General features: G+C 36.3%; 6 protein-coding genes across 6 annotated transcripts; 4 read left to right on the forward strand and 2 right to left on the reverse strand.

The window, feature by feature from the left end:
- Nucleotides 1-4: 4 nt before the first annotated feature.
- Nucleotides 5-936, forward strand: EV154DRAFT_560270 (uncharacterized protein; the record flags this gene model as incomplete). Its single annotated transcript, XM_051605599.1, has 3 exons — nt 5-260; nt 319-548; nt 778-936. 3 exons carry the CDS (start codon nt 5-7, stop codon nt 934-936), a joined length of 645 nt encoding a protein of 214 aa, XP_051461032.1.
- A 576-nt stretch (nt 937-1512) lies between these two features.
- EV154DRAFT_498326 (uncharacterized protein) lies at nt 1513-2499 on the forward strand. The gene has a single exon (XM_051600354.1). It carries the CDS (start codon nt 1593-1595, stop codon nt 2415-2417), a length of 825 nt encoding a protein of 274 aa, XP_051461033.1. The 5' UTR covers nt 1513-1592; the 3' UTR covers nt 2418-2499.
- An 811-nt stretch (nt 2500-3310) lies between these two features.
- Nucleotides 3311-4698, reverse strand: EV154DRAFT_578223 (uncharacterized protein; the record flags this gene model as incomplete). The annotated part of the gene is made up of 2 exons (XM_051606550.1): nt 3724-4698; nt 3311-3663 (listed from the first exon to the last, which is right to left on the reverse strand). Exons 1-2 carry the CDS (start codon nt 4502-4504, stop codon nt 3311-3313), a joined length of 1134 nt encoding a protein of 377 aa, XP_051461034.1. The 5' UTR covers nt 4505-4698.
- Nucleotides 4699-5358: 660 nt separating this feature from the next.
- EV154DRAFT_438092 (uncharacterized protein) lies at nt 5359-7757 on the forward strand. Its single transcript, XM_051596871.1, has 5 exons — nt 5359-5775; nt 5835-6300; nt 6352-6652; nt 6707-6967; nt 7015-7757. Exons 1-5 carry the CDS (start codon nt 5400-5402, stop codon nt 7621-7623), a joined length of 2013 nt encoding a protein of 670 aa, XP_051461035.1. The 5' UTR covers nt 5359-5399; the 3' UTR covers nt 7624-7757.
- A 763-nt stretch (nt 7758-8520) lies between these two features.
- EV154DRAFT_81967 (kinase-like domain-containing protein) lies at nt 8521-10056 on the forward strand. Its single transcript, XM_051607789.1, has 5 exons — nt 8521-9036; nt 9085-9383; nt 9442-9631; nt 9686-9916; nt 9971-10056. Exons 1-5 carry the CDS (start codon nt 8863-8865, stop codon nt 9992-9994), a joined length of 918 nt encoding a protein of 305 aa, XP_051461036.1. The 5' UTR covers nt 8521-8862; the 3' UTR covers nt 9995-10056.
- On the reverse strand, nt 9947-20628 carry EV154DRAFT_81952 (uncharacterized protein). The gene is made up of 15 exons (XM_051607788.1): nt 20455-20628; nt 20312-20389; nt 20123-20235; nt 19749-20066; nt 19591-19680; nt 19465-19533; nt 19253-19402; nt 18882-19191; nt 18718-18827; nt 18538-18654; nt 17878-18479; nt 11092-17815; nt 10806-11033; nt 10678-10748; nt 9947-10619 (listed from the first exon to the last, which is right to left on the reverse strand). Exons 1-15 carry the CDS (start codon nt 20549-20551, stop codon nt 10118-10120), a joined length of 9579 nt encoding a protein of 3192 aa, XP_051461037.1. The 5' UTR covers nt 20552-20628; the 3' UTR covers nt 9947-10117.
- Between the last annotated feature and the right edge of the window lie 1103 nt (nt 20629-21731).

The following is a 21731-nucleotide window of genomic DNA, read 5'->3' on the forward strand; positions in this document are numbered from 1 at the left end:
TAGCATGGAAGAATTACAAGTTACTGCCAAGAATAAAAAAGTTACTTTATCAAATTTAATTCGAACAGATGGCTTTACGGCAGATGTAGTGCTTATTAAAAGTTCCAACAACGAGTTTAATGATTCTGTGAGCCTTGACTACTATGAACAAGATTATGATATTACTCAGCTGGGCGAAGTTAATACTAAAGAAGAAGTAGACGAAATGAACCTATGCGGTATTGATCTCAATAGAGGGAAAATATTTGCTGCATCTTACGGTTATGGCAAAAATCCCATTAAGAAGATGTTCAACGTGAGAATATTACACATATACAGGACCCATCAAGCACCAAAGAAAAGAACAACAAAGGATGGAGGACAGTGGAATGGACGACATTTTGTTCAATATACCCACAGCGAAGGCTGCTTCTATCCCACGATATTTTCATTTTGTAGTATATAACTTATTATCAAACATCACTGCAATTTTAAATTTCAACAACACATCCGCTGCTATTAGACGTTTCCATTTATATCAGGAAGTACAAAGAGCACGTGAAGAAATGGTAAACATTTTAGTCCATGGAGGGAAAAAATATAATAAAGCCAAAAAAAAAAAAAAAAAAGTATTAAGATAAATAGAGGAAACACTTAAAGAAAGGAGATACAAGAGGCTCTCCGACATCACATTAAATGTATTGTTTTCAAAATATATATCGACATTTGCCATGATTGATTTTTTTATGAGGCAAGACCGACCATTATTGGAAGAAAGAATTTTTTTCTTAAACTAAGAAAAAGTTCACCGGGATGTTTGGTAAAGACCATGTAAAAATAAAAACATTTCGAACTGACATGACTGATGTGCTCTACCAGCAGTTCAAAAGAAGACAAAAGAACAGAGACTTATCACCTGCCTGGATCGATGGATTCCGCACTTCAAAGGTCATTTAAAAAAACACTCGGACATTAGGTTGTAACTAACAATCAGTCAATTAGTTTTGTCATTCGTTGCCAACACAGAAAATAAAGCTTCACACATGAATTCGTTTCAGAATTTTCTATCGTATGGATTATGACATGGCTTAACTTTGAATAAATTTAAGTCGTGTAACTTGAAAATTATGCATCGTAGAAAATGCCGATGTTTGTAACAAGAGTCTGTGGTCGTCCATTTACGTATACATAGACAATGATATCATGTAAGAAAAAATGAACCAATATGTGAATTATAAAAACCAATTGGAAATCATCTTTGTTGGTAAACACGATTTATCGTTTTTTACAGAACATAAGATGGGACTAAGTTTGCCATCTCGAATAAATGTGCTAATAATGGTATAGTAACTGCCTTTAAATAAAATACTGATGCTAAGACAAGGCAATTTACACAAAGAAAAGGAAAACTTGACCTAAAGTATGATGTTTCTGGTTCAATGTAACACATATTTTTGCAACACCTATTAGTTACACAAACAATTTAAAACATCCATAAAATGAGAACAAAATCCGACATCTGTAGTTTATCCATTTTTCTTACTTGAATAATTTTTACTTTCCTTTTCTTCAATCCTTTAACGATATAACATCACAAATATAATATTATAATAATGTTCATTCGGTTTACCTCTATTGTTTGCGTGATTAATTTTCTTTCTATTGTCGTTAATGCGAAAGGGCAAATCGCCCAAGTAGTCGATGCCAACGACTTTTGTGTTTTTCTACCTCCTAGCGATTCTACCAATCGCATAATCTCAGATACGGAATGGAATGCCAATGCATTTTGTTTGGGTAATACTCCTCTCGCGACAAATGCCGAAAAACTACCTGCTGGTTTCATCAAGTCTGCTCATTATCTTAAGACAGATACATACGTCCAGGTTACAGGTCAAATGGATTATACAAAGGCCAATTTGGTTGGTACTGACGGTGGTGGTCAAATGGATGTCAGAGCTCCTATGGGATCATCATGTGCTGGCTGGAAGTTTTATGTCAACCTTATTGAACCTACAACCAACACTTATTGTATGCGTTGTTGCAATGATGATAGAACATGTAATCGCGGTATCTCTGAAAAAGGTTGTGCTCATATCATTCCCGGCGATTATAGTGGACCTAATGGTAGCTCAGGTGATGATACAGTAGTTACCACTGCTACTACTACTACTACTACAACTACTGTTATAGCCACCACCACCACTATCCCACCCATAATTGTTACCACCCCTACCATAAACCTTACCACTGCTGTTGTAACCCCATTGACCACCGTGTCCGCTTCATCTTCCGTTGTTATTACTCCTGCTGCAGCAGCATCAAACCCTGCTACTCCAAATGAAATTGCTACTGCTCAATCAGTTTCAGGTGCTAGCTACAACAAGCCTATGGCCATTGCTTTTTGTGCTGGTCTTTTGGTCACAGCCGTTTTGGCTTAAACGTATTCCCTTTATCTAAAATTTACCGCTATTAATAACTCCTCCTTAATATTTTTCTATTAAATTTATATACCTTAAAAAATTCTCATTTTCATCGTATCAGATACAAATTATTCGAATCCGGTCCAAAAAAAGAAGCGAGTGTCTTTTCCAAGACTTGTCATTGGAAGGTTTGACATAGTAATTTAAATAGAGATTCAAAATTTATATTTATAAATCAGCATAGCACGATAAAGTTTATTTATAAAGGTCATACAGCTACTTTTTTTGCTTGTTTCATTATTAAAACAATAGCGCTATGAATATTATATTGTCATACAATGAGTATGGAAATTAAGTGATAAGTGTTAAAATTCAGTAATTATTACCATTTTTATAGATTGTGCCATAGTAGCGCAATGTACAATGTGTACCCCCAAATCCAAGCGATTTATTCACTATTTATCATGAGGTGGAAAATAGGGACATTTGTCCAACACATTTTTTATTGATAACCTATTAAACTAGACAAAAAGAAGAGTCAGCAATTGCTTTTATATCTGTGTGAATATTTCCCATTTAGTATCAATGCAGATCCTTGTATAATCTCATAGAAATTTGAAATTTCAATTTATTTATTGTATTTAGGGGATAACGATTGCTACCTTTTTATACATATAATTCAGGTATAAAAAGGCATATTTGTAAGGCATCTTTGCTCACCCACCAAATATAGTGGATGGTGCTGTGTAAGGTACCTCTTTCTGCTATCTAAAAATAAATAGCAAGGTAACGGTATAAGAAATAATCAAGGCAGTGAGAAAATATGAAATTACACATGATTATGATATCTATGTAGTGTGATACGTCTAATTTATTTAAAGATTCCAAGGAAACAGGCATGGATAGATGACCTAAAAAAGGATGGTAACAGAGAGCACCAATATGGCAAGTGACATGATATAGCTAGCATTTGACGCTAATGTAATGGTTGAACCAGAAACTGATGATGTACTAGTAGCGCGCGCAGATGTAGACGAAGAGGCAGATGAGGACGTTGCATTGGTAGCAGCATTATTTATAAATTCGTTTGGCGATGCAACGTTTTGGTTTTTGATATTTGCAGCTGATGAACTAAGAGATTCATCGGTGATAGAGTGGGGGCTCAAATCGTTATTACAGGCGGCAGCAGTAAAGAATTTATAACCCTTATTCTTCAAAAAGGTAATTACTTTGGGCACTTGTTCAATCGACTGCTTATATAAATCTAAATTGGTATATGTTATTATAAATTTTTTTTCTTAACACATATATCAGGGCTAGTTACCATGCTGTAAACTAATGAATCCTGGGTCTTCATTAAGGTTTAACCCGGTATCAGTACCTTGAACTGCCATTTTGAAAGAACCCTGGATAAGAGAAGATACATTTCGTAACATGTATACATCATAATCAGTAGGATCGACATTCCATAATAGTACTTTGTAACCCATTGTCTTTAAGAGACCTTTTACACGATCATCGGCTTCACCAAAAGGAGGACGTATATACTTGGGCTTAACACCAATTACCTTCTCGATAGCTTCTTCAGTAGCTTTGACTTCGTAGATGATTTCTTCATTAGTTAAACTCATCAAATGAGGATGAGAAAAAGTATGTGAAGCAATGTGGTGACCTGAATCATAGGCACGCTTCAGAATGTCCGGATATTGCGCAACATGAGATCCCATAACACAAAATGTTGCTTTGATGTCTTCCTTATCAAGAATATCCAAAAGTTCACTAGTGTAATTACTAGGTCCATCATCAAAAGTTAGGGCCCATTGATGGTCTTGAGGACAACCATAGATATCTTCAGGAGAGGGATTGTTACCACAGCTTTCGAAGCATTTGTCATTGTCTGCACCATCACATAAAGCATCAGGGCATGTACCAGACCCAACCATTCTGACGGGAAGTTTTGGCACAGTAGATAAGTCTACGCTTTCCAACCATTTAGCATTTTGTGGTGTCTTTATTTCATCGTAGCTTACTTGCGCTTGTACGAATCCGAGAGCTAAAGCCAAAATAGAGATACGCGAAAGAAACAAATTAACATTTAGAGCCATCGTGTGTGGTTATTATAAAAATGTGCGAAAGGAAAGTATCACTGAAGGTATATGTAAAGATATAATATCAAGCCAATCTGATACACTTTAAAAGCAAATTAAAGAATGATTTTTTAGCCTTTATATAATATCTTCGTTTGTTTGATTTTAGTTATAGCTTCTTATAGTCCCAGCATCGGAGACAAATAATAAAGTGACATGACTTAGGAAATTTTAAGCTGTCGCTCGATCTTCAGCATAATGGCGTCAATTTTAATGTCATTTTTCACAGCTGAAACCGAAATGCATATCAATACACATGGTAAGTCCTCTTTACGTTTAAGCTAATCATAAATTATAAATTTTGTTATTGGCTAAGCCTGGCAAAATTACTTTAACCTTAATTCTGACATTTGTAGAAAACGGAAAAATATTATTTGCGATAAATTAGTAGAATTTTTTTTTTTTCTGTGCTATAGAATTTCATAGCCAAATAGGTCCGAATCTTTTAACAGTAACAGAAGGGAACCCATCTAAATCCTACAATTGGTTTTTTGTATTTAAGTATTTTAGGTAGTAATCTCCAGAAAACCACATAAGACTATAGACATTAGTCGAACACAAATCTTCTTGTAAAACTGTTATTTTGAGTAACACAAGTATCAGGGTAAAGAATTGAAGTAACAAAAGAGCTTTCCGAAATAAACACGTTCTTAGTATGATACCAATGATAACTGCTATGTCACATTAATATTATAATTTAAATGCATAATGTCCATATTCGAAAAGATTCAGTTAATACTGACTGAAATAAAAGCTTGATTTACACTTCGCGTGACTTGTCCGCTCACGTACATTCTTTTCCCAATGTATTTATTCCTGCAACCTTTTTTCATTTTTTTATTATATTTTATCAATGGAGGAAAATCACAAAAGTTCAATAGAATCTTGGACACTTTTAGCTCTCATCAATAGAGATCTTGACGATCAAGACTACAATAACGCACTCCTTTTGTCTGAACGTCTTTATGCTATTGACAACGATAATTCTCATTTTAAATACGTATACGCGAAAAGTTTATTTTCAATTTCAGATTATACAGCATGTTATACGATTATTAAATCTGACCAATCGATCCCTTGTTTAAATTTGTTTGCTAAATGTTGTCTTGAGCTTGGTCTCATTGAAGAATCCCAGGACAAGCAACGGACCTTGTGGCAAGAAGGCACACAGGCAATACAGACAGCACTTAGATCAAATGCAATACCAAAGGAAGTTTACTGGGGAGACGGTATGAGCAGATAAATTGTAATCCCACGTCGATAAAATCCTTAATAATTTTTTCAATAGAGCTTGCAAGTGTTACAAATCGACAAAGTATGCCAAGTGAAGCATCCTTGTGTAATTTATTAGGCGATTTATATGTCAAACTTGACAATGTTACGGCAGCATCCAAATATTACTATAGATGTCTGAAAATCAACCCGTACAAAATATCGGCTTACATCAACTTATGTGATATTGCAGCAGATTCCAACATCATTGCAGATAAATTAAAAAATGAAATATTCGTGGACTTTGATGTGTCCAAAACCAATTTATCTCGATCTCCACACACTTACTTACCAGTGTTGCCTTCAACAGATGCACCCGGAATAACCTTCCTTCCTGAAATATCACCTTCTAATGTTGTAAAAAATAGCTCTTCAGTGCCTGCCATTAAATATTATCAAGATATTAGCGTAAAGCAGTTGCGAGCTCTTATCAAATACAGTCCGAGTATAACTAATGACAACGATGATGATGAAAACAAAAGGTTTGCCTATATACTTTTTCGTTAGGTTATGTATTTATTTGCTTTTTGCAGGGGAAAAATAGAATTGGCGAAGGACGCGCTTATCAAAACAGTTTCTGGTGATATCGAACAAATGACAGCAGCAGAGGCCTACAAAAATAAGCATGGATTACGTAAAAAAGCACCAGCGGGAATTGAGCAAAAGTTAGAAGTCCAATTATCAGATATGGATGAACAAACAGACTATCATCTTAGCAAGGAAATAATCGAATCTATCGACAAAGATCATCCTCCTAGAGTGGTGACAGAAGAACATGAAGATTTCACATTTGATATTCCAACAAAGAAAAGGATTAAAGTTAGTTCTAGTGAGGTACATAAGATAACATTTAAAATAAACTCCATACATTCACACATAACAAAATAGGATCCAGCTGTCGGCAGTTTTTTCTTGCCTTCATCAAATAGCCATCAAGTAAATCAGCAAACTAATGCAGAGATAATCAAAGGAATGAACAAGGTTTTAGATCTTCTTAGCATCATAGTAAGTGGATATGTATACCAATCATTATACCAATGTGGTAGGGCGGCGCTGGAATTACAAAAATTGGATGATCGTCAATACAATACTGCTCGTGTGCTATGCATATTAGGAAAATCATACTACGATGCTAGCGATTACAAAACAGTAAGTTTTCCATGATGTTATCACTACCTATAGTAACAAATCAAAAGGCGGTACCATTTTTTAGACAGGCCTTTATGATCGCCCCGTGGTTTTGTGATGGAGTTCCCGAATACTCAACGTGTCTTTGCTATTTGGAAATGGAGAAAGAATTGAATCTTTTAGCATACCAAATGCGGGGTAATAAGTCGCATATTTACGAATATTATATTACGGCGGCGAATTGGTCAAAGTGCGCAATTAACAGTAATGAAGCAGCAGAGTGGTTCCAGAAGGCTATCAAATATGATCCCAATCGCGCATATGCTTATGCTTTATTAGGCTACGAAGAAAACGAAAAAAACAATTTCTTGGGTGCTAAACAGATGTTTGCTAAAAGTATCGGTGCAAACAAACGCTCATACATTGCTTGGTGTGGAATGGCCCTAGCGTATCATAATATGGAAGAGTTTATACAAGCTAAAACCTTGTTATATGAGGCTGCTCGACTACATCCTCGTCATCCAGTACTTCTAGCTAAACTGGCAGAAGTCTTGTATGAGTTAGAAGAGTACGAAGAAGCAGAAAAATATATTGATCGCTCATTGGCTATCCGTGCCGATCCAGCCAACCAAGAATTGAAGGAAAATATTGATCGCTGGACAGCTAGAAATAGATGATAGCCTATATGGCCAGCTAAAAATCTCAGCGAGTAGAAATAATTTTCAGTTATAGCAACTTATAAGTTTACTTTTCAAACAGTTTGTACATTCTTTGTCTAAACAATGACGATGATAAGTAAACAAGTAATAGTCAATTTTATCTTACTGAAATAAAAAGCTATTCTATCTATTAAACAACTATCTAAATAGCTTAATGACTGCTTACAGTATCATATAACACACATATTCGAGACACAAAGGAAGATGCTAGCACTTAACAAGATACCTATCCGCAAGAATATATTTATATCTATTGGCTTTGATAGCAAATACAATCTAAACTTGCACCAAAATCACATCTTTCATCTTTCTTGAGCCAACTTGGCATCAGAAGCTCTCTTCCAGCTCCCTCTATATGTCAAACTGAGATCAGGTTTTATCATTGTTCCTGGATTTGTCGAGTAGCTGCCGAAGCTTCTAGTTTCCCATAAATTTATTTTAGTAATCAATCAAGGACCCTGTCATTGAATGGATAAACGATAATAACAGAAGTACCGGATATGAGCCGCTTAGCTCCTTGTATATAACAGTACTCTATGTTTCTTATGTAACTGAATATTTCTAAATCTAATTTTCCCTTTTCCCGGTTTTTCGATCTGCGTAGGAAGAATCTTGATCCTTTATTTTTAACATGACAAACTCTCCAAATTATAATGTTATTATTGTTTGGAGATGAAAACGCAGTTATTAATCCAACCATTAATTACTATGTAATGCATTATTACTTAATAATTATTTGGATTATGTAAAAACCAACTTTTAAGGTTGAGAAAAAGAAAGAGGAGGACAAAAAAAAAAAAAAAAAAAAAAAAAGCAAGAAGATAAAAAGAAAGAAGAAATAAAGAACATGATAGCTTTTGGGAAGATTGGATTAGTTTTTTAGAAAAGAACCAAAATTTTAATTTGTCTCTGAAGTGTCCAAAAAAAGTAGTGTGTCATTTAATACCAAAGAATATCAGCATTTTCTAATTTTTATACCATGGAACATAGTAAAGCGTCAGAATTTGCTACTCGTTTCTAACATCAATTTATTTTTGTAGGTGGCCATAATTGGAGTATTTCGGACAGCATTCTGGCTGCAGCCCAAAACTCAAAGTTTTGAAACTGGTTGTGTACAATATTGTCATGCCCAAAAATGTATGCGGGGCTCAAATCATCAATCCGTCTTTATTTCTTTATTGCGTTTAACTCTTACCCATGGAAGGCACATTTGGTTTCATTGAAAAGAGAATAATTGGAAACGGTTCATTTCTTGCCTATAAGACATATAACAAGTCCCATGGAAAATTAGTTCAACAGCATTACAGAAGAGAGTTATGGGCTTTAAAACATCTCAATATTACCAGCAAGGATTCGTCTGTTAAAAATCACGTAAATGACTATTGAGGAAAATATAAAGTAGAGACTAATTAAAATTAGGTTGTTCACCTAATAGATAACCAAGAGACGAGTACCTGTTATCACTTAATATTTCCGTTCTATAATTCAACATTGCTTGCACATGCCACAAAGAAGGACCGGGCACTAGCTCTAGATTTTGTCAAACAGATATCAAAAGGCCTTGCTTATTTACACTCACATAATATTATCCATTGTGATCTAAGCCCCAGTAATATTCTCATAGATGAGCTCTCTGGGTGTATGGTTATTTGTGACTTTGGATGTGCTCACCCAAACTCCAACAGTTTGACAGATACAACTGAAGAAATCGGCACAAGGTCAATTAATGCTTTAAAAATTGTATCGATTTTCAAGAAACCTAACTTTCTTTTTCAGATACTACAAAGCACCGGAACACTTATTTGGTTCCAAAAAATATGCTTCTTCCACCGACGTATGGTCTTTAGGATCAATTTATGCAGAATTATTATTTGGATACCCCATCTTTGCAGGTGAGACGGATATAGAACAGGTTGGCAGAATAATTGGTAGATTAGGAAAGCCATCAGATAAAGTCGAAACAGAGGTAATATAAAACACCAAGAAGCAAAGCAAAAAAAAAAACTCATTGATGAAACAGGAAATGTCGGACTATCCTGACACAAACAAACTTATGTTCTTTTCATGTGCTTCTTCGGATGATGAGTCTGATTTCGATTTCGAGTCGGACGATGAGGAAATGATATTGGTAAAAGCTAACAGAAAGTCCTTAAAGCAACTGATGCAAGAAGAAAATCTTTCTGAAACAGAGCAAAATCTAGTTGTAAGGATACTGACCTGGTCAATAAAGGAAAGAATGAGCCTACCTGAGGTAAGAAAAAAGTAAAAGAAAGTTTGATTTAATTTGTCTAATGATGAAATGTAGATAACCTTACTTACCCAGCAATAAAAATGGTATATTGCATGTGCATTTAGTAACCATCATTATGGCAATTATTATTTCCAATAATAAAGAATATGGCTTAAATTTAATTTACTGATTGATAAGTCTTATTTATTTACAAGTTGTCAATTACTGGTTGGGTCGACGTATGGAGTTGTACTTCTTAACAGCGTCTTCAATTTTTCTGAAAAAATCCTCTCTGCTATGTTTATCAGAGATAATCAAGAAAGGTTCCCAGCTCATACTTCGGAGATATATTGCGATTCCAGTGGGCTCACGCTTGATCGTTTGAATCTCTGTAAAAGGTTCTTGCCATTCCACAGCCAATTTTCGAGTTTTGATCAGCATAACACGGTTTGTAGTTAGCATGGCTACCCTTTCATCATTTTGAACATGACAATGCGCAATATATATATCATTGATGTATTTCCCACCATCTACATCTTTAAGCCAATGTTGGCCTATAGCCTCACGTAAGGAATATGGCTTCAATAAACCATCAGGTCCGATATATCGTGGATAACGTATGCGTTCAATCATGTTTGTATCCGTCGGGGTTGCTGTATTTCGGATGCCTTCTGTTACATTACTAGTAAAATCGAACACGCCCACGGCAGGTTTTGTAACAGCTCTGAATGGCGAATACGATTAACAATTAAAAACTTCTTAATAGGAAAAAAAATGCTTACCCAATGATACCCTTTCCAAAGCCCTTGAAAAATCCTCCCACACCCTCTTTAGATCCTTCCATTGGTCGAGTCTAAATAAAAATTGAACACATGAATAAGAAAGTTCAAACTGATAGCAACTGACTTACAACGAGGCCTGAAAACCCACTGGCGACACTATTTGCAAAAGATGTAGCACCCTGAGTTACACCAAGCAAGGCATGTTTTGGGCGATTTCTTGCCATGTTCATTCTTCGACGATCTTGATAGTCTCTATCTAAAGTGGCGGCGGATAAACCTTTTCCAATACTGCCAGTAAATTTCGTAAAACTGTCAGAAACACCAAACACACTCTTTTTCACAAAACCACTGAATCCCTGCGTAAATTAACAGACGTTAGCAAATACGATGTTTAAAAGACTATTGTATCCTTACCTTTGCAATTCCATATCCTAAATCTTGAGGACGATCACTCATAATGAGACCTTGCCAAGGCTCATAAAACAATTCAGCAACACCAGAACTCAGATTGTTGAAGAGACCCACAGGATTTCCCAAAAAATCAGCAGATCCAAGAATACGATGAACTTGATATATAAATTGATCACTGTAATGCATAGAAATTCTATTGGCTAAATCAGGACCACTTGCCATGACATTTTCGATGGCCAAAGCATTGAACCGCAAAGGGGCAGCATTAATATTACCAATAGCCATCGTCAATGCGTTTACCAGATACATCATGGGAGTATTTGTTTGGGGTCGATTGGCGTTATCACTTTCATCTGACCTTAAGAAAGACAAGTCAAATCGAATGGGTTGAATACTGAATAATTCAAAATAAATCTGAGCAATATCATGACGAGGATTGACATCAGGAATATCTGTTGTGTATTCCCACAATTTGGCATCAGTACCCGAACTCTTGCTTGTGTTGTCTTGGTCAATATGAGCAAAATCCATGATAGCATAAACAAATGTTTCGTCCAATTCAATGCTAATCTCTTGCAACAAAATTGAGAAATATTTGAAATAAGTAACACCATGAGAGGAGTCCTTGACCCTATCCAAACCAATCTGCACAGTGGGGAGAATCTTATTCGATTTGCGGCGATCACCACTATCAGTTGAGTTGGTAGGATATAACAAGATAGGGAAGTTGGAGCCATACATTTGATTGTCGATTTGCACCCAGTCAACGTTCCAACGCAAAGAATGATACATTGCGGAGTCAGTCAACTTGAAATCAATACCTTTAAGAGTAAGATATGCTAATTCCTGTAGCTGCTTATTGATGAGAGATATACCCACTTCTTTCAGTTGAATTCGGAAGATGGCATTAACTGTCATGTCAACATTGGCAGCTTCGAATCCTTCTTTAGCAATAACATCCACCGAGCTCAATGAAGCAGAAGAACTGGCACGTTTAAGCTCACCAGCAATTGGCTTAAAATGACTTTCCTTTTGACTATAAGGCTTCAATTCGAGAATTCGACGGCTGCCATGAATTTTTACATCGATAGAGGTAATTGCGGGTGTACCCTCACGGGTCGTATGACGGAAAGGTAACATACTGCCAATTTCTTGTAAATTGATACTTCTTTCGCGGCCGTTAATTCCCAATATAATTTTTTTGTCTTTATAAGCAGGTAAGTCCCAGGAATAAGGTACAGATTCATGGGCAGGTAAACGGTATCGTTTGATTCTAGGATTTCTAACAGGAGTATAGTTATAATCATCTCGTAAAATAACAGGATCTTCTTGGTAGAAGATAACATCCTCTGCAGTCTTGTTAACCAAAAGATAGGGCCAGTTATCGTCCGATTCTTTAGCCAAAACAATGAAAATTGTAGCTTCTTGAATTACAGTAGTGACTCGTATTAAGGTATCCTGTTTTCCATAGTCATTAGTGAGTCGTATATGGACATCGCCAATATCTTGAATATTGAAAGGCGCTGACCAGGCATTACTAATACCCTCTAATTTGATGGTTAGCTGCTTTTCAGTCTGAACACGAATGTTGTACAAGGGAATACGCTGCTTGGATTCCAAGATGTAATCGTCCTTAGTTTCAGGTACGCGATAACGAATATTCTCACTTGTTTGGTTACTCAACACAAACCGTGGCGTAATAGTTATCGTTTTTGTCAACTTGAATTTGCCTTCACCTTCTTGAATATTGATACCAACATGGATTTCGTCTGAGCGATTATGGTTAGGCAATGCTACGTCATACACACTTCCAATAGCCTCGAAACTCAATGGTTGACTCCATTCTGATTTGTCTACTTGGATGAGTGTTCGGTTACCATTGTCAGTACTAGGGTAAGAATACATAAAAGGCTCCGGCTTTGATTCAGGTTTACACATCGTTACGGTTTCACCAGTAGAGTAGATGGCATCAGACCAAGCTGGCTTCTCCTTGAAGCTGATTGGTAGTCCAGTCTTATTGATAATAATGTAAGGACTGTAAAGACTATACTTTTTAGCACCTCCAGAATCTGGGATGTCAAATGTATTGATACGGATGTTTAATTTACTCTTGTCTTTGCTGCTGATCAGTTCAATTGAATCATCAATGTCCAGGTCATCTGTTCGCTTTGTGCTTATGATGGCGTATTCGCTTCGTTTGTAAACAGTATCCGGCATTTGAATATTTAACAGCACCAAATGTCCATTTCCAATAACATGGATGGGTGTAACGCCCCCCTTACGTAAATAAGAACTAAAATCTTGACCAGACGTTTTGTCAACTATACGGAAATTAAAATCAAACGGAAGCAGGTTTTCAATTTCAATAGGAGCACTTAAACGAATGCCCATAGCAGGGTATTGACCAAACAAGATACTCTTCCGATCTAAACGAGCATGGATTTGAAATATAAAAGGTGGCATACTGTTTCTTTCTTCAGAAAGGCAGCTAAACATACTTTCGGGTTTGGTGGGATTAGCAAAGTCTTTCCAGTGAAAAGCTTTTTCCGTCCATCGATAGCCAAACCCAGCATCAGGTCGGATACAGAACTTATTGGTATAAGCTTTTTCAATAGGAATTGCATAATCTTCTCCAGGGGCAATCTTCCTCACCGGTCCATCCATCTTATCGTTAGTCCCAATGGAGGCTAAGTCTACAGATAGCAAAGTTCGATTTTCAATTACAAGGGCGGATCGGATGGTAACAACCTTGATATTATCAACAAGTTTGACATCAAATACAATACGGTGCTGCACATTTTTGATCATGGGTCGTAAAGGATGCATATGCTCACCTTCGGTGTCAAGTTGAATATCACGAAGACTTTCCCACATGGCACCATCAATTTGAATATTCAAATTGTTACTTGCAAAAGATGTGTTTTCACGACGCTTTTTCCAGTCTTCAAACCACCATGGCAAGTTTCCACCATTTTGTATTTCCTTAATAGTGGGACCCTCTTTTGCATCAGTTGTGTTCCAGACCATAATGTTATAACCTGTTCTATTTCGCAACTCGTATGGCGCAACGGTTCCTCTTTCTCCACTAAAAATAGTATTCTTCTTTTTATCCAAAAGTTGCATAGTTGACATGGCACTCTCTAAAAATGTGTGAGTTACATTAAAATTAAGGATCTCATTGGAGATCAACTTGACATTTAGGGGATCACTTTTAGTAAAAGGATTACGGTCCAACTCGAGACGGAAACTCCAGGGTTCCAATAATGGTTCCCAATGTGAATTCTTGATATTGAAGTAATTGACAAAAGTAGAGAACTCAACTGTAGCAGAAAGATCTTTAGACCAGTTTGCAACCTCAACGTTAAATGGTTTCAAATTCATGTCAATCATTGGGGTTTCATGCAGTTCTTCAATCAAAATTATCTGCGCACCGTGAAATGAAATACGAAGTGATTCTTGAGACAGTGCAATTTCGTTTAGTCTGTCGATTTCATTTCGGGTATCATCATCCGGAGAGCCTGTAGGTGAAGTTAAAAGGTCTGCATAGTCAGTACCGGATGGTAAGCCATCACCACTCACACTAGCATTGTATAACTCGAACGCCTTGTTGAATATATCTGTCACGAGCATCGCATCACGGTACGAAAGACGCAGTACTAAAGGGTCGATATTCATAACTAAGTCAGTCAGGGAGCCACCTTGTTCATTTTTGGGGTTGCTATTCATAGAAAGATTGACATCAAACGGCTGAATAAAACGTAAAGTAGATTTCTTGCGCATATCCATTCTACAAAGAAACATGCCCATCTGTTTAACAACAAGCGCTGTCTTAGTTTGTTGAGTAATCATTAATTCCTCAGTAGATAGAACGACAGCTTCCGAATCAGACCGATCAGGATTGGCCAGCAAAATGAATTCAGCATTTACAATGTTCAGTAGATAAGACAATTCCATGCCCGACTGCTGCGATTGCTGAGGCTCATTATTTATATCAGAGTTTCTGCGACCAGGTTTATCAGCATCTGATTTTCCATTAAAAGACGTAAAGAAATCACGAAGAAGGAAAGCATGATCGAGAGATAATATGACCTTAGGATCCTTGATCGTCATTACAACAATGCCGGAACGAATTGGGTCAGGCTCCTTGATATCAAGCTGGAGTTCAAATTGGTGACCGTCTTCAATTACAGGGACGATATGCTTGAATTTACTGCTTACACCAGGACGCGTATCATCAACGGTAAGCGAGTGCACAACTAAATTAACATCCATCGTATTGTTGTCGTACATGTGAAACTTTACACTGCTGTTATTTAAGGCGATTCTTGATAGACTAGGTGGTTCTTGAATATTATTCAATGCTTCTGTATTGTTCAGATATATCTCTAAACCTATAGTTTTGGTATCCAAGGTAATTTGGATACTCGGCAAACCGTTTGATTTTTCAGATTCTGTAAACATTTCGGTAGGTTTTTTTGCTTGGCTTGTTTGAGACGGGACTAAAGCAGAAGGCGAGTCGGCTGTTAAAGCTGTATCATTTTGGTCTTCAAGGTTTGAAGAAAATACACGCGAAATCATGTTGATGGCCTCCATCAAGAAAATGTATTGTCTTTCAGTCAAGCGCATTGTCACATCTTTTATACTACCACATATATCTACTCCGGGTCGGGTGCTAGACATTTCTTGAGGAATCTTGATATCTAAATTTAAATCAATATCATCCACGATCGGTAATGCTTGTAATTGAGATGAGTTCTCGTTACTTCGAGTAATATGAAACTTTGAAGTAAGATTGATAGCACGAAGCCCAGCCTTAATTGTATTGATACATCCATCGGATTCATCCACAAAAGAGTTAGAGGCCCAGATTTCACCAAGATGAGCTACGACCACATCGGAAGCATGCTGATGATGTTCGGGAAAAAAAACTACAGGCGTCTTAATAACAACATCAAAGTGCATTTTAGTTGCAGCTTGGCCCAACTGTTGTGCGGATTCTAACGCAACTTGTCGGGCCCTGTCGTAAGTCGATTTCATGTCTGCAAACTTGCTCAAAAAGTCCATAAACTGGTGTACAGGCTGTTCTAAAAAGTTAAATTGAGCGGATCCCATACGCAGATAAAGAGCGTGGTCATATCCTGGATAATCCTTTCGACCATTGACAAATGAATTGTAACGAAGATCGATAAGCTCTTCACCTTGAATTGTCAGCAACTGGTTGCTGGTTTTATGCTGACCGGAAGTATGTTGAGGTGTAAGGTTGTCAGTAAGTGTAAAGTTGGCAAATTTAGCGGCGACGTTTACTTGGCTATCTACATAGATAGTGGACAAGTCACCTAACGATAACTCACCAGTTGCCAATCTTACACCATCATTGTTCAGTACAAAATTTACACTATCAAGTAAGAGACGTACATAAATGCTGCTACTGCTACTATCAGTGTTGGAGGCAGCAGGAATATTAGTAGCAGGAGACGTATTTAATGTCCTCCCAGCTCCGTCGACTGATGACTTTCGGTGAACGTTCGAAACTACTTCGTCATCTACGAACGTATGCATAACAAAACTATGCAAAGTAAGAACAGAGCTCCGTGTTACAATGAAGTTTAGCGTAGAAAGTGTAACGTGAACAGTTTGATCAATGCCCTTGTACTTTGTAACATATTCCGGGCTTGCTTTATCACAACGTATATATTCAACATTTACAAGATTCTTGAGACTGTTATTTTGTTGTCGATCTGGCTGAAGGGCATTTTGGTCTGAGGTAATAATGTACTTGAACTCGTTTCCATGTTTCATGCGATCTGTAATATCCAAAGAATGTAATGATAAATTGACACTCATGTCCATAGGGCGCATACTGTATCCCAACGAAAGGTTTTGTAAATCCACTTCACACAAGAGAGTTTCTGGTGCATCTTTCCCATGATTTTTTATTTTCTCGGCCTGTAAAACATTGGCAAGAACTCGATCCACTTTAAAACTAAGCTCAAAGACACGTTCTTCGATACTGACAACTTCTTTCCCCTTTTTGACTTTTTTTCCAGAAGTAATCATAGGTGTTGAAGTCGCCTCGGTGTCTTCCGTCGTCGCCGTCCCTGCTATTGAGGAGCCCCCATGGTCATCACTGCTGATTTCACTATCCGTATCGAAAAAAATATCTTCATTGTTGTTTTTATTCCAAAGTGGTGTGTTCATGAGGTTAAACCAACGTTGATCAACTTGGTTTTTCTTGTCCATGTTTGCATATTCACTGTTCACATCTACAGTGGTATTATTGTTACCAAGCAGACCAGAGGCATCAATAAGTCGAGGTAACTGCATAATGGTGCGATATTTTGTATCTGAGAAATTGACCTTTAAAAGAGGCAGGTGACCAGAAACTTTAAAACGAGGCATTTCAACAGATTTACGAATAATACAAAGCTCCATTTGAAATGTCATATCAATACGATCCACCAAGTGCAAATATTCTAATTCCTTACGGGGTGTACGAACTTGAACAAGACATGTTTCGATAGAATCGCCCACAAGAATTTTGGTTTGTGTTAATTGAACAGTGAACCTATCGTACATTAACTCCCTAAGTTTCATGTTATCCTCGATTGTCATATCAGCAGCTGACTTGGACTTAAGGATCACCAAAGCCTCAGGAGGAGCCAGATTGCTTTCAACATTAATATGACCAGCATCGATAACAATACCCCGAGAAGTAATGGATGAGCAACTGAAAAAAAAAACAACTTTTAATAATTGTGGTTGGTGTTGTAGTGATGATGTAATACTTACTGTTCAGGAATGATAATGACAGGTGCATCCATATCTACACGAAGATCGAATGTAGTGTGCTGGTCAAGAGCAAACTCTAAGCTTGCTCGTGTTTGATTTTTAAGGTCTTCCAATGTATCACCAGCAACTTCAATCAAAGCATTAATACTGTCAGCGCTCGTTTCTGGTGGCGTGAAGAAATCAACAATTTCATGAATAATACGAGGATTATAAACAATATCAATATTGCGCATAAACAAGGCTACTGCATTGTCTGCTCTTCCGTCTAAAGGCTTATGTTCAAAAGTGGCGGTGAAAAAAGGGTTGCTAATATTTGAATTATTAAGTTGATGTATGTTCTCCACGGATTCACTCTTTCTCTTTTCATTATCCTTCCCCTTGGCTCCCATTAGCTTATAATAAGGAGAATCAGCATGCAGACCGTCATAAAGACAAAGATCACCCAGAGCAGCTGTAGCAGTAAATGATTCAACGTATTGTGTCATACCAAGCGACACATTATCAAAAATAAGAGAAACCAAATCAGCAGGTTTGTCATGTGGATCTTTGCGCACAGTAAAAGACCCCTTATTGAGTGATGTGTTTAAAGAAAGTAGTATGGTCTGTAATTAATCAAATTGTTAGTATCATTACCACTATATACATCATACGTTAACCTACATCTTTAGGTAAATCAATTGAAGAAGCGATAGCAGCTTTATCAGCATTGTAATCAATGACGTTGTAAAATTCCAATTTTTGCTCTTCTGTAATGACCAAATCCTCTTCTGTCTCATTCTTATATCAAAAAATTGATTAATGTAACCGTACAGTGACTAAATAAAAGACGATACTACTTACAGTTGGTCCTGCTGAATTAGGGTCTTTACCATACCACCAATTAGAAATTCCCCAACCTTGGGTAGCCCTGTTAGCAGCAGCTTCTGCCTTCCGTTTTTTTTCAATGGCGGCTATAAAGAAATAACATGTTATTATGAGGTAATAATAAATAAAATATTTAGTACCTAAACGGGCTTTTTCACTTCGAAGTTTAGGCTTTGCCAGACTACGATAAAATCTGAGATCTTCATAAGCCAGCTCTTTTTCTAATTCGCGAAGTTTTTCAAGTTCCTCAGGCGATGCTCTATCCAATTTATCTTGTACATAACACTCAAGATATAATTTACGATCATCGCTTCTTTTCTTAATCCTTTTCCATGTCCAACGTTCATTTCTTTCGTGAATTTCGGACAATACGGCATTACCCGCGAATCGGAAAAATTCTAATGGATCCGATTTAGGTGTCTTATCACTAGATGGATGAATTTTCTTGTACTACATAAATAGACTTGTATGAGTGGATGTACCTTACGTAACCTGCTTTTTGCTTATATACCTTCTGTTTTTTTAAATACGAATGAAATAAGTCGATCATTAATATGGTATCTCTATATTGCTCGTTATCTACTGCAAAAGAAAGTTCATCAAACAGGAGCGAAGCATCAATCTTGGGTACTTCGGCACCAAAATTCTTGCGAAGCTTAACCTAAAACATAATGTATGTAAATATATCTACATATTAGAGTAACCCATCCCATATATACTCACTCTTCCAGTTCCAGAAACAGGCTTTAATATATATTGATGCTCTGTAGGCACATAGTTTTTGGTCGCAATCTATTGTATCCGTAATTAGGGAATATAATTATGCATATTCATAGTGGAAATGCTTACTAATTCCTTGAATGAATTATGAGAGTTTTCCTGGGCTAAGGTTGGGGCGTTTGTATCCCAATAAATTGAAAGTGATTCTAATGTCGCCAACTACAATATGATATATTTAATATATACTTCAGCTGACATCAACTAATATTTTGCCAAGACTTGTTTACCTTGTGAATAGTGTTCACAGTTTCACCAATCGTATTGGCAATCCAATTTTCATCTGTAGTGATGGCAGATAACTCACTGAGAGTGATACCAGCAGCAAAGCGATGGTTTGTGGAGACATCGTCTTCATATCGGATATGAATATTTGTAATCGAAAATTGAAGGTTGTTCAAAATCTTAGTTAAAAGTTGGTTTGCAAAGGTATCGTTTTTAGCATCTTCCGCAGTATCGTGTTCATTTGGATCAAGCATTAATTCTGAGTTTTCCAACTTTCGCATCTTTGCGTCGTGTTCTCTTTGTGCCAACTCTTCTGCTGTCATCTATTCAAGCGATATTAAATGAGTTTTGTTTTCTTTCTTCATGTCAATGCTCTTACATTAGATTCATTTCTGGGAACAGCCAATACATAAGCGTCTTTAATATTAATAAGCACTGGTTTTCCTCTCAAGTTGTTCCAAGGGATAGTCAAAGTGAGTTCTCCAAGGTAACCTACATAATCATTTGTTGATTTTTTTTTTTTTTTTTTTTTTTGCAAGGGGCTAACATTTGTTTGATTCCAGCTTACCTTCCAAAACATCAACAGGTAAATTGAATTTATCCAACGCTTCTCGTCGAAGTTTAAGATCGCGTAATGTCACCTCACCTGATTGATTGTAACAAAGTGTTATAATTTCTTATATTCATTCCATGTCCTGTTTTCTTTCTTACCTGACCAAATACCAATTTTTAATTGATTATAGTTTAAGTTAGAGACATACGCGCCTAATACCCTATTAAGCAGGGTAGACACAACAGACTCTAGCATTTTATATCGCTTTACTTAGGTTTGGTGTGTACAAAAGATATAAAACAAGTGATAAATGCGAATAAAAGAAATATCAATGCGAAAAATGACATAATTATTATTTGTTTAGCGCGTGGCTATCATCTTGGATCATGCTAAACAGGGTCACACCAAAACTAATAAATCATTTGTTCGTCATTTCTTCTGTTGGCTTTAAAAATTGAACCACATCATAGTTAAATGCTCATAATTTGAATGGTAATATCAATCACCAGCTATAAAATTGGAATAAATGATATTCGTGGCCCATTAAAGCTATTTTTTAAAATCGAGATAGTTTAATATCATGAAAGGTCAGCGTACGGTATTCACGAATGTTGCTAATACATATCACTGGAGAGCATAAAAAATGGTGCACCCTAAAATAAATCAGCGATCAAAAATTGAAAAATATCGCAAACAAATTAGAGCGGAAATAACGATCTTTTTTTTAAAAATATCGCGATTGGCGATATCGATCAAATTTTCCAAAATATCGCGATTGGCAATATCGATCAAATTTTCTAAAATATCTTTATTGGCAATATCGATCAAATTTTCTAAAATATCGCGATTGACAATATCGATCCATAAATCAAAAACAAAATATCGTTGGATGGGGTAAAAAAAAAGGGGTAGTCGATAATCGATATAATATTACTTTTACACCCCTGCTAAATCAGTATATAGGCTTGAAATTGATACGTTTATATATATTGGGAAAAACAAAGTTTTATTTATAAAAAAAATTAAATAACGTCGAATCTGACCATGATGGACCTCTTCAAATATGGAAAATGACCAGTAAAATATGACCAGTAAAATATGACCAGAGACAGACATAATCAGAGGAACTACGATAGTGACCACACGAAGACCTCAGAAGAAAAGCAGTATCACTTACCTGCAAAAATATGGTTTACGTTAATAAGAGAATAAATTATCATATTTAGCAATGTGTACCTTTACAAAACCGTGGGATGTACGAGCCTCAAATAAACAGTAATATCAATCAGCTTTAAAAAGTTGGGTTAACTTAATAATAAACAAGTATACCAAAGTCAAGTTATTTACCTTTCCACAAGTAATCAATGTATTGATTCCTTTAGCTATAAAAATGTGCTAATAGATATAAGAAAGTAGTTAGAGTTCCTTACCGAGC

Source organism: Mucor mucedo, assembly GCF_025094135.1.
Source record: "Mucor mucedo strain NRRL 3635 chromosome Unknown EV154scaffold_16, whole genome shotgun sequence".
NCBI classification, from domain to species: Eukaryota; Fungi; Mucoromycota; class Mucoromycetes; order Mucorales; family Mucoraceae; genus Mucor; species Mucor mucedo.